This window comes from Aedes aegypti, chromosome 1 (genome assembly GCF_002204515.2).
Source record: "Aedes aegypti strain LVP_AGWG chromosome 1, AaegL5.0 Primary Assembly, whole genome shotgun sequence".
Taxonomy (NCBI): domain Eukaryota; kingdom Metazoa; phylum Arthropoda; class Insecta; order Diptera; family Culicidae; genus Aedes; species Aedes aegypti.
The window spans coordinates 308329875-308342477 of NC_035107.1; the positions used below are offsets into that span (position 1 = coordinate 308329875).

General features: G+C 37.8%; 1 protein-coding gene across 3 annotated transcripts in view; it reads left to right on the top strand.

The window, feature by feature from the left end:
• Positions 1 to 11830, top strand: part of LOC5572615 (homeobox protein abdominal-B) — a 171395-nt gene extending 159565 nt beyond the window's left edge. For all 3 annotated transcript variants that reach the window (XM_021838492.1, XM_021838493.1, XM_021838495.1), the window contains one exon: positions 9356 to 11830. In XM_021838492.1, the coding sequence (XP_021694184.1) occupies positions 9356 to 9544 (189 nt within the window). In that variant the 3' untranslated portion in view covers positions 9545 to 11830. The remainder of the gene's footprint in view (positions 1 to 9355) is intronic.
• The last annotated feature ends 773 nt before the right edge of the window (positions 11831 to 12603 follow it).

Consider the following 12603-nt stretch of genomic DNA (forward strand, 5'->3'; position numbering starts at 1 on the left):
TAAAACATATATTTTTAGCTCAAGGGTTAACATACACACTCCGAAAAAATTATGCGATTTTACGTCTTTTGGATGCACATAAAAGAAGCGAGTCAAATGACGTGAATTTGTGTCTCATTTTAAATACGATGGTGTCTGATTCGGAAAATGTCAATCATAGCGGCATCGTTTTCATGTCCTTCATCATATAAAATTACATTTTTCTTTCAATACATCTTACAGAACCCATTTTTACGTCATTTCATCACTTACATAATGTGCCATTCAGTCATAATGTGAATTACGTCCGGAGAGATTTTCATTATTTTTAAAAGTGTAGATGAGATGTCATTCTCCTCCAAGATTAAAATAACAACTTGGGAGCTGAACACTGCATTGTTTCTTGAATATAGCAATAAACGACTCGGTGAACACTTACGTCAAAGAAGTACACTATTTCTCCGTTGTGAAAAGAAGAAGCCAAGACTTGTTGATGTCAGAACTATGACATATATTACTTAGTACGATTCGAGGGATCGAAGCAAGCCGATCCAGCAGAAGGACGAATAAGTTTTAAACTGTTTCAGTTACTGTCAAAAGTTAACTACAAACGCGATGTCAAAACATCTGCTGGTGGCTATTACCACTAGCATAGCATTGAACAACTGCTTACATTTAGGATGTTCTTCTTTCAGCTCTGACTGTTTCTTCAACTAACACTAAAAAGCTATATTGATATTTCCCATTTTTATGAATAAGCTGGTGGGCCCAGATAGTCGTAGCGGTAAACGCGCAGCTATTCAGCAAGACCAAGCTGAGGGTCGTGGGTTCGAATCCCACCGGTTGAGTATCTTTTCGGGTTGGAAATTTTCTCGACTTCCCTGGGCATAGAGTATCTTCGTACCTTCCACACGATATACGCATGCAAAAATGGTCATTGGCACAGTAAGCTCTCAGTTAATAACTGTGGAAGCAAAGACACATTAAAGACATCCATGTCCCTTGCAGTTGCCAAAAATTTTATGGCTCATAAGGTAATCTAGAATGCCGTGCAAAGTGTACTGCGATCTGTCAAACTTGGGTACCTTTTGCACTACTGAGGGACCAAATGCAGTACTAGAAGTGATACCAAATCTGAGCCCGAGTGGGACGGACCTGGTGGAAGTGCTCATAAGAACACTAAGCTGAGAAGTAGGCTCTGTCCCAGTGGGGACGTAATGCCAGAAAGGAAGGAGGAAGCTGAAGCTGAATAAGTTCTTTGAAATTCATAATAAATTCATGCTAACTGTAGTTCACTTTTGTTTTCAATTTCGGCCAAACGGCATTCGGCCAAATGGCGTTCGGCCAAACGGCATTCGGCCAAATGGCATTCGGCCAAATGGCATTCGGCCAAATGGCATTCGGCCAAATGACCCGGAACCCATTTGCACAAATGCAATGGAATCACCCCCTAGTATTAAAGTACTTCAGCCAAATGTAATTTTGACAGCTATTCCAGTATGAGCGAAATGTCACTTTTTTTTGCGGAATAATTGACGGAAAAGTGACAGCTCCTTTTGATTTATTCGGCAGGCGTAACTGACTTATAAAATCAGCTCTACTACTCAGCAGCGTACAGCTCAAGTATTTTCGGTGCGGAAGCATTCCTTGACCGTTTCTTGTCCTATCCTTTTGCAGAGTACTTATGAGTACTTAAATTTTTCAGTTTGACGAAAAGTTTCGACCGACTGGAGCAGGAATCGAACCCACACTTCGTGGCACAATATGCCTGAACGACTGACGTCGCTTACCGCATGGGCACGAAGCCCACACAAAATCGCTATGTGTTGATTAGACTGACGCTTCAACAATAAAGCTGTGAGACTTGATTGGGCACCCCCTAGATTTGTGCTTTGAGATAAGAAAACCTCTCAAAATTTCAATTCTTTCAGTTTTTCCCCTCTTCGTAACGCTTTTTGCATGAGCCGTAACGCTTGAGCCTACTTCGTCTCCCTCTAGAACGTTACGTAATTTGTGGACGGCGCCTTTAACGATTTAAATTTTGTTTGGGATATTCTGTTCAAATATATTGAAAGTTGCCAACTATCAGTCTTCCGTTCCGTATATCGGTTAATTGCGTTTAATCATGCCAAGAATTATAAAAAAACTTGTGTAGATACCATAAACCGAACATATTTGTGAAGGTTGCATCACAATCGATGTAGCCAGTAAGCACCTGAAAAGCATTTATTTAGAAGTATGTGTGCCTTTACTGCAGTTTATTAAATGCTAGTAAACTGCATATGTGCCTTACATGCTACCAAAGTGCAGGTTTTGGCCTATATACGGCTACTTGAATGCTACGCGTGGGCTTCGTGGCCGTGCGGTTAGTGTTACCAAGCATTAAGCCGCATCGAGTCCAGGGGTGTGAGTTCGTTTCCCGCTTCAGTCCGGAAAACTTTTCGTCAGAAATGTATTTCGACTGTGCCACTGGGCGTTGCATGCTAGTCCGTTGTCTAGTGTGGTGCTTCCTTCAAACGACAAATCGTCCACTGGAAGCATTAACGTGTCGGTGTCTAGGCCTTCAGAAATTTCGTATCTAGCTGTCAAAAATGATAAAGTCTAGAACGTGACGTCTCACGTTGAGCAAAACAAAAATTAGCTCTTTCTCTCGTTCTTCTTCAACATTCGTTACCTTTCTCTCGCTCTCCTATTACTGTTTTTTTTTTGTTTTCGTTTCACATCGCTGCTGTCTAAATTCAAAACAACAGCTATATCTAATCACCTTCTTAAATTGAATTTGCCATAGTATAATCTAGTATGTTTGACATGTTGAGTCCAATTGAACATAAACCACGAATTTTCTGATTAAAACAGAGGATGATTTTCAGTTTTCTATATTTTCGATTTGCAAATCCCATACAAACTTCAATTGGGATGTGCAACTTAATGAGTCGTGTGCCATTGTCTAACCCTAAGGCATTATGCTGAGAGGTGTCCCGTGGAATTCTACAACTATTTTTTTTTCTCATGCTGAGCTGAATCAGTCTAATATTGATGTAACGGATCTTGGATACTCCTGCTGCTCAGACAATCACAATTCGTATTTACGTAAAAAGCTGTTAACTTTTAAGTGGTTCCCAACCTTTTCGAAGCTTCGATCGCCTTTAAAGTTCTAAGCACATTCCCCCGACCCCTAAATATGACTATTTTGAAATGGAGGTCAAGCATGGGAAATTTCACTCACTCACCCGAACGCTACCGATAAAATATCTGCAACGTATCTGCCGCCACCGAATGTTCAGTGACTGCCGAACGCTACTAGGGTGAGCGCAATCCCAGCGAATCGCAAACGATTGAGATAAACCGAAATTGAAAAGATATAGGGTAAGTGTTCCCTTAGTTGTGGGTGTTCCTATAGTTGCGGTAGTGCCGTTTTCACTGATTTTATTAAATTAGCCACAGAACCGACACTGGCAATCAACGTATTGGCTTGTTGATACATGGGATAGTTGAAAAGAGCGTTCGAATTGCCTTAAAACTGATGATATATCACTATATTGCTAAAACTCTTCTTACTTGTACCAATAGTTGCGATAAAGTGTTCCTATAGTGGAGGGATTCATAAGAAAACAACGGATACCGCAACTATAGGAACACAAATTAAAAATATACCGCAACTAAAGGAACAGTGTATCAATAGTGGAGGTATTATTTTTCACTGACATGCCGTGGATTACTGCGGTTAAATAATTTTTCTCATTAAGTCAATGGTCGCAACTTCCCGTTACAACATTAACATGTACATTATTTGCGCTTCTTGAATTAATGCGATTAAATGAAGTTCAATTGTGCTTAGTACCTCCACTATTGGTACATCTACCCTACAGAGCGGAGAGAGCACCTTTCCGCTCTTAAATGCACGGTGTGCTGGAACACACATATTATCGAACTTGCATGAACCTCCGATCTTTTTTCACTAAAAGTTAACCTTGATAGTCAAGAAAATCTTGCGGAGTATTAAAAAATCTTTCATCGGCAAAAAATTGAAAAAAGTCGATTTTTATATTTTTACCCTTCTCCCATATATGAGTTCATAGGAGAATATTAGAGTTACACTAATTTTGATGCATTGCAGTAGCTCAAAGGCTTATTTAATATACCTAGACGACGAATCGATTACAAGACGTTTCAAATTTATCATAATTTATACCTACATTCACACAATGTGACCAGCCCATGGTGGTATGCCGTTTATTAACGACATCGCATTTTTACATAAATTTATTAAGGTAAACATACTACAACTTATCAAGTTTCAATCAATGTTTCCTATTCTACTGAATAATTGAAATCATTGGAGTTCGTTATTGAACATGAAGCTTTTTTAAGATAACACACAATTGTTTAATTACATGCAACCATTAAAATAAACCGCCATACAATTATATAGGGCAATGTACTGTTTCAATTTTGTATGGTATGTTCACTCTAGCTGATCTTGTTATTCACATTTGTTTTGATTGAAAGATGGAGGAAGATTTTACGCAAACCTGTATACGGTATGTCTACATCCAAAACTAGAACGCATACAAATATTGTAAAATATCGTAACATATACAGGGTTTATACAGAAAATGTAAGATGTGAAAATAAAAAAAAATCTATGATAGTCTTATACTGCCAATAAAAGCATAACTGTCCCATATGGATTTTCGAACCAACACCTTTCTTCGTCGCCACATTCATGTTTTTATGTGTACTTTACTATGCATATAAAATTTAACACACTTTGTTCGGAAAAGTTGCGAAAAAATATGAAGCGTGTGCAGTCCCATATTGAAAAATAAAGGCATAACAGGCTCCATATAGACTTTCAATGCGAATAACATTTGCAAAACGTGCGTTGTGCAAGATTATATTTTTTGCTGATCGATAGAAGTAAAATGAGTTATGTGTGCGGTGGTGCTAAATAAATATGGCATGCAGAAATGCACTAGAAAATTATGAACATTTAGATGAGAAGACGCAAACTTTGAGCGCAATTTTCTCAATGCCTATTATTTCCATATGGGACAGTTATGCCTTTATGGGCAGTATATTCCTTGTATGAATAACAATATTATATAATATTTGAAAAGTTGTCATGCCGATTTATATTGAAATCATGCAGCCGCTGGTTGGGTGCGTTTGCTAAAACCTCACATCATTAACGTATCCTTAGTTACCTTCACATACTTAAGCTAAATACATGGATTAGATTTTATCAATTAAAGTACAGAATTTATTGAACAAAAAACATCTTTAAAAAGGTTTTCAGTCAAAACAAACATGATAAACACTATTATAAGTTGATAATAATGGGGATAAAAATATATCTCTGAATAGATATATATCGATAATCATGTTTCGACATGGAATTCACCATAAATCAATCGTTTTTGGAACATGAATGAGTATAAATCGACTGAATCCCGTAAAGTACATGAGGTGTTGCATACCTCTAGGTTTATAATGTTATGTGGGAATTTGTGACTCTGATTACAAAAAATGATTCCAAATTGTAAAACTGTTTTTCGCTATGAGGTTTGATACCGGATTCATGTTCTACTATAGCTAGGCCATCAAGCATACGTACCGAACTCATTATAGTTTCATGAAATAGTGATAGTAAAACAAATTGATTGTGAGCGTTTTGAAAGTACCAAAATCTCATCATTTTTTAATATTCGAATATAAAGCCTCATATACTCTTGATTGGCACGAAAACAGCTCAGGGTGAAGTGTCACACTGATACTCCTTAGTTTCTCATTCGTTTTGCTTAACTGAATAACATAATTTTTGTTTAGTACGTTGCGGATCCCGCACTATCAAAGTTACCCGCATTTTCAAAGATACCTCGTTTTGCGATACTAAAATTTATGTGTCCATGTTGGTTATTGAAATTGTTGTGTCTATTTCGCAAAATGTGCCCTCCATAAGTGCGAAGTCATGAATAAAAGGGCTGGATTACGTTGGATCGATTTGTTACCGTCGCCACAATTATCCAAAGTAATCCAGCCCTTTTACTCAAAATCAGGCACTTCAAACCCCAAATATAATGTGTGCATTGCATATGAGTAGATTAGTGACTGCACAAAACTTGTATCTTGATGAGCTTGAGACCACCTTAAGGCTATATAAGCCATTTACTGTTAATCATGTTATAGTGAACCCGCTTTCAAAACTTTTGCGCGTATAAGCACATGAATACAGCCTATACTGCCATGTGTATCAATTTCTGGGAATTCCTATTCTGATTAGAAAACTATACCGCATACGTAAAATATTACTGATTTGATTCAGAAAGAAGAATACAAAGCGTTCGTATAAGCTTTTCTGAAGTGAAAAGTGAAATTTCCATTATATAAAATACGGCATACCACCATGGGCTGGTCATATTGTGTTAGTGTATGTAGGAAATGATGCTTAAATCTAACAATTCATTCATGTTAAAGATATGTCAAATTGGTCATTAAGTCGTTAAAAGTCATCATATTAATGTATCTCTAATATTCTCCTATGAACTCATATATGGAAAAAGGGTAAAAATACAAAAATCGTCTTTTTTCAATTTTTTGCCGATGAAAGATTTTTTAATATTCAGCAAGCTTTTTTTGACTACCAAGGCTAACTTTTAGTGAAAAAAGATCGGAGGTTCATGCAAGTCCGATAATATGTGTGTTCCAGCAATAGAAATATTAGTAGTAGAACGCTAATGGCGTTGTTGTCACAAAACTGATTTTAATTATTATTACCTTAAATTATGGATTTCCATTGTTTGTTCACTACCATGTCGTTGTTTTGGTTTCTAAAATTAATCTGACACTTTGAGGCCCGGTACTCAAGCTGTCAGTTCGTGGCAAACTAGATGTTGGTAACACGAACAGCAGCGACATTAGCATTCTTAGGTTAATGCTTCTACTGTTCCAGCACACCGTGAAATGGGAGACACGAAAGAACGCTTTCGCCATTCAATCACTGAATGCTTCCTGCGAAATTTACAGATTTTGCGTTCACTGAATCATTTCGCCATGTGTATTCCCAGTCAGTGAACGCTCTTCAGCTCTCAAACACGAATGCCAATCGTGCGGAATCGGAATGTAAAGAATCATTCGCTACAGCAATCGGATGCCTTCGGCACAAGGAGTTGGTAGTGAATCATTCTGTTGCCGGTTTGTCTAACTTGTCGCTCGGCGAACAAGAGGAAAGCGCATTGGAAATTGAAACACTCAGCTTGGTTGGGGAAACGGCAATCTCGCTCTTGACCGCTTGTGGAAGTGAGCGAGAAAAACGCAATATTCGAGTGAATGGTTCCCATGCTTGATGGAGGTTAATGGAAACAATCCAATAGATTCATTATAAATCCATAGATATTCTGGGTAGACTACCTGATAGTCACATTCAAGAATTCGCGAAGTTCACGTCAACAAATTTTGTAAATAATTTTTTTAGGCTGTTGTGAATAAATTTGCTATTTGGCCTTTTAGGAATTCACTGACGTCCTTCAGAAGAATTTCTAAATAACATATATTCGTTAAGAATTTCCGCAGAAATCATGCAAGGATCACTACTAATATCAAATGAAAAATCTCACAGAAAATCTTTTGATAGATTGGAGGAAAAAATCATCATGGTTTGACTCAAACAGGCAGTAGTGCATCAAAGGAATTACCAAGAAATTTTTCCGAGGATTTCGCTAGAAAGCTGACGAATTTTGCGAACCATAGGCCGTGCCAGGAATACCTCTGGGCAGTGTTGGTGGACTCACACTCAAATCTCAATCAATGAATTGTCTCGCATGAGAAAAACCATTGATAGATTGAAAGAAATCAAACAATCAAATTTTGCCTGATAAGTTTCACACTTGAGATTTTCATGTGAAATCACTCAATGATGCGCATGTCGACTAAAATAGTTCTGTATTGAACCGACGGAAACTCGCTAAAACCTTTGGTTGTTGTTAACGTCCGGAGCCATAAAAAATACTGAGACACAAGACAATGAGTCAAATGAGCGAAGTAACTCATGAATGATTTTCAGACTGTTGAAAAGCGAAACTCATGCGTGAGTTATCTCAAACATAAAACAAACAATTTTTGATTTTTCGATACTAGTGGATCATGAGGGCTGTCCATTTATTACGTAATTAATTTTTGGCAGTTTTTTAGGCCACCCTTCCCCCATATTTGTTGTATGAAAATCAAACATATTTTGTATGGCGCGTAAAAAATCTCAAACCAACACATCCCCTTCTCCCCTCACGTAATTAATTGATTACCCTATGGATGTGAGAAAACTTTGGTCCACCAGTACACAAAAACGAGTGAAAAACTGTGGAGGAAATATAACATATAACTACATTATCACGATGGATCATAGAAAAAAATCATGCAAATCAGATGAGGTTCAAAATTGACTTCTCATCCATCATTGTTTGAAAGACATGGTATGTATTTTAAGAATATATGTGTAGATAAAATATAAACAAAATTATAAGTCGAACTTTTGAAACATTTGAAAGTGAGGTAAATGATTCATTTATTCATCAATCATGTTAAATAAAATTTATTCTTTTTTGGGTCTTTTCTATCGAAGATTTTTTCTATCGAAAAATCTCTTATAATTAAAATCATGCAGAAGTTTCTCTCGATTTTGCCTTTTTCATTAGCATTAAGCAATTCGCATAAATTCGTTGGTAGTAGTAGCTGTAGTCCGTTGTATGAGTGTTGCCTCCTCCTCAGAGATTTGGCACTAATCCTTCGCTCTTATACAAGATTCACGCATCCTTCAACAATCGAGAACTGTCCTGGCCACATCTTTCGGAATGCTGAGGAATCGGAAGGAATGGTTGATTGAACACCTTTTATAGGAAAGATGCAGAGAACTCTACGAGCTCTCATTGGCATTACGGGATATTTTGGATTTTTTATGGAATACGTTTGGTAGACGTTCTGACAAGTGTTATAAAAAATCTGACTCTTCCGGTCAGGAATTAAAAATACAGCGTATTAATTGTATCACATCCAACGTTTCGACACTTAGTTGGGGCCTTCTTAAGGGTAGTAAGAGCACTTACTTACTTCCCTGAAGAAGGCGCCAACCATGGCTCGAAACGTTGGATGTGACACAATCAATCCGCTGTATTTTCAATTTCTGACCGAAGAAGCCAAAATCGACTTTTTCATAAATCCACCGGTCGCTCCTTCAATCAGCTCAAATTAAATCATGTTGTTCAACCTACCAGAGGGGGCTGGGGTATTCGTGTCGGGCTAGTCGAAAAAAAAAAATATGTTGTTCAACTTATCTGCACATTGGAAACCTTTTCATTCAACTTGATTGTTTTCTTCCTTTCAGGTGAAAATATGGTTCCAAAACCGGCGGATGAAGAACAAGAAGAACTCCCAGCGGCAGCAGGCTCAGTCCAACAACAGCAGCAGTAGCAACTCGAGCCACAACCACGCCCAGCAGCAGTCCCATCACAATCCGCACCACCTGAACCTAGGTCTCGGAATGCCCCTGCACGGGTCCAAGATGCATCAGTGACCCTTGGAGCACCCCCTCCAGGACGACACCAGTGGACAGCAGCTGAAGATGGAAATGTGTGACGTCCCGACTGCTCCGATGTGCAGCCACATTCCGCACCCGCATCTGATCAACTATCACCACTAGATTCCGGGTGAGGCGGAGGATCGACCATCGGAGCACCCCTTGATAATACGTAACAAATGCGCTAATTGGATAAATGAAATGAAATAAAACAAACCCAAGCATCCAGGCCACCAGTACTAAAAAGCTTGTCCAGTGTGTGTCGTCGTTGTGCGAAAAGTGGATTACTGATAAAAAATTAAACTAATTCAAAGAAAAAATCATATGACTTGTAAATAGTACAATTAAGTTAAATCGAGTGAGGAAAGGAAGGGAACGCGATTCTCTGTCCTTTTAGGGAACTGATATCTCTAAAAAAATAATCGGACGAAGAGAAAAACCATAAGCCCAGTAAAGTTAGTGAATATCTAGGATTTGACAAAATTCATTGATTGAAAAAAAAACGTGGAAAATCGTAAGAAAAGGAAAATTTTATTTCCTCGGTTATAGGTTAACGTACAAGTTACAACAAAAAAAAAAAAAAATAAGAAAATCTCGTAGAAATCATGGATCAAACATTGTGAAAATGGCATGAAGGCAAAAAAGTATGTGATCATTATTTTAGTTGTGTAGTATTCGTCGCCCTTCGCATCACGGTGTTTCAGTTCCCCCCATCCACCCATCCAACCCATATTTCTCCCTCCGTTCCTCGTTCGTTCGCCACAGCTCTAGCGTGCACTTTCAGCTCCGGTTTTTGCTCAGTTTTTACCTTCGTTGGTTGGGGTTTGACATCGAGAAGAAGCGTATGCCCCCTCTGGGGGAGAGCGCGTCAGGTTTCGGTGTCGAGCGTTAGTTGAAATTCTGTCGATAAAAGAAACAAGCAGAAGACTCTTGTATTAGTTTTATAATATGAGTTACAATTAGAGATGTTTATCGAAAAGTACGTTCACTCTGTCTCGCATTTTTTTAGTTGTTGTTGGATGCCTTATTTTCACCTTCGTACCAGTGACGGTTTAGGACTATATTTATTTCCCAGTTGCTGTTTATGCCTGTTGCAAACACAATAATCAAACGCCCATTTGTTGATTTTTTGAACAGTCGGTGGATCGCTTTTTATTTGTTAGGTTGATTTTAGGCAAACTAAACTGTGTTCCGTTGAAAATCTATTTTTGCTCACACAATCACACACAAATACAAGCTAGTGATTATTATTTTCAGTTGAAGAATAGAAAACCAAAAGAATCAAAATGATCATTGATAACTGCCCTAGCGTTTCGTTTTCCTTTTTGCAAGTTGCAGTTGTTTTAAAGGTTTTTTTTTCTATTCTTATATAATTTTAGAATGACTACCGGGATGATTGCAAATCTTTTTACGTTGAAAATAACGTATGATTATTTATGTATTTTTATTTGTACATATACAGTAAAATCAACAATTTTTGGATCTAAGATTGATAGTTAAGTGATAAGGATACTAGTGCTAAAATAAAGTAAAATGTGTCTCCAGACGATAGAAAAATTGTAAAACACTGAGCAAGAGCAGACATTCTATTTCTTAATATAAAACATCAAAACCAGTTTTGAAATTATAAAATGTGCTCAAATTTTCATAAAGCAAAACAAACATAACTTAAGTAATGACAATGATATTAAGAGCGAAAAATCATGTTTAACTAGACAAAACAAAAGTCAAGCATAATATCGTACTGTGTAAAATCCAGTTTCTATCTACACCCATTAGTGACGTTATTCTCTATTCTGCCACCAAATAGATTCAGTTTTCAATCCGTACTAGAAAATTGGACATAGCGCCCAGTTATTTCGACTAGAAAGAAACTTCTCAAACGAATTTCAAACACTTTTATACCTATCGGAAATAGATGAGTCTTTTCCCCTTAGTTGAAATCAACAGTTGGATTAACTTATCGGAACAAACCAACCGAATCATGTAAATAGAACGTTTGTGCGATAGCTAAATCTCAGAAAACTCAAAGCTACCCAATAATTTCCTGCAAATTGCGTGCAACAAAGGATACAACAAAAACCATAAAACAATCTCTTCGAACGCCATCCTAACGAGTTGGTGAACGTGCAAGTGAATACAAAAAAAAACTAATTGCTGAATAAATAATAAACCATGATCAGAGAATAACGCAAATGTAATGAAAGAACATTTTAACTATTGTAATTTAAAATTAATTAGTTTTAAAATAATGACTTTAAATAAACGTATTAATATATTAAACGGGGTGTGGTTGTCTTGATTGACTTCTTTTTTTTCTGTTCCTGCCCGGAAATGAGCCGCATACGCTAGGCTATCTCGTGAGGTGAGTAGCAAAAGTAAGGCAATTAGTAGCTTCCCTGATTGCGCGTGGAAATGAGCCGCAAAGAAACAAATTGACTTTCAGCGAACGGTTAGTCAGTGGTGGTGAATGCCTAGAAGACGCTCCACACGTTTCTCCACATTATTGGTTGGTTGTTTTTCGTTTTCTCGATTGGTTAACTCGCCCGGTTTGTGATGCGATGCGAGCTAAAGTTAGTTAGTTAGCGAGTTAGTTTGGCGGCACACACTGCGAAGTGGCTGACTGATTTTCTTCCCAATTATTTGCCTTCGGCTGTGCTCACGGGAAAAGACGCGAACAGAAGATATTAAACTTAATACAAAACTAACGAGCTGTACGGACCGAGTTGGTTTCACAGACGACGACGACGATGACGAAAATGGCGAAAAGTGGAGAAAGGTGTGACCGAAGTGGCAATTTGTGCTCCCAACACCTATTGTGAGGGGCACTCCCTGTTCAATCGGTGTTGCTATCGATGACTACGTGACTCTTTGGCGGGATTGGTGCTGTTTTCTGTTCACACGATTCTGCAGTTATACCAAGCAAAAATTTGTGTACGATAGTTAACAGAAGTGCAAAGTGGAGTTGATATGCGATCAAGCTTCATTTGATAGGTTCAGTCGCTCGCGTTTTTAACTCTGTACACTAGGGATGTTAAAAAATTTCAATCACGCTG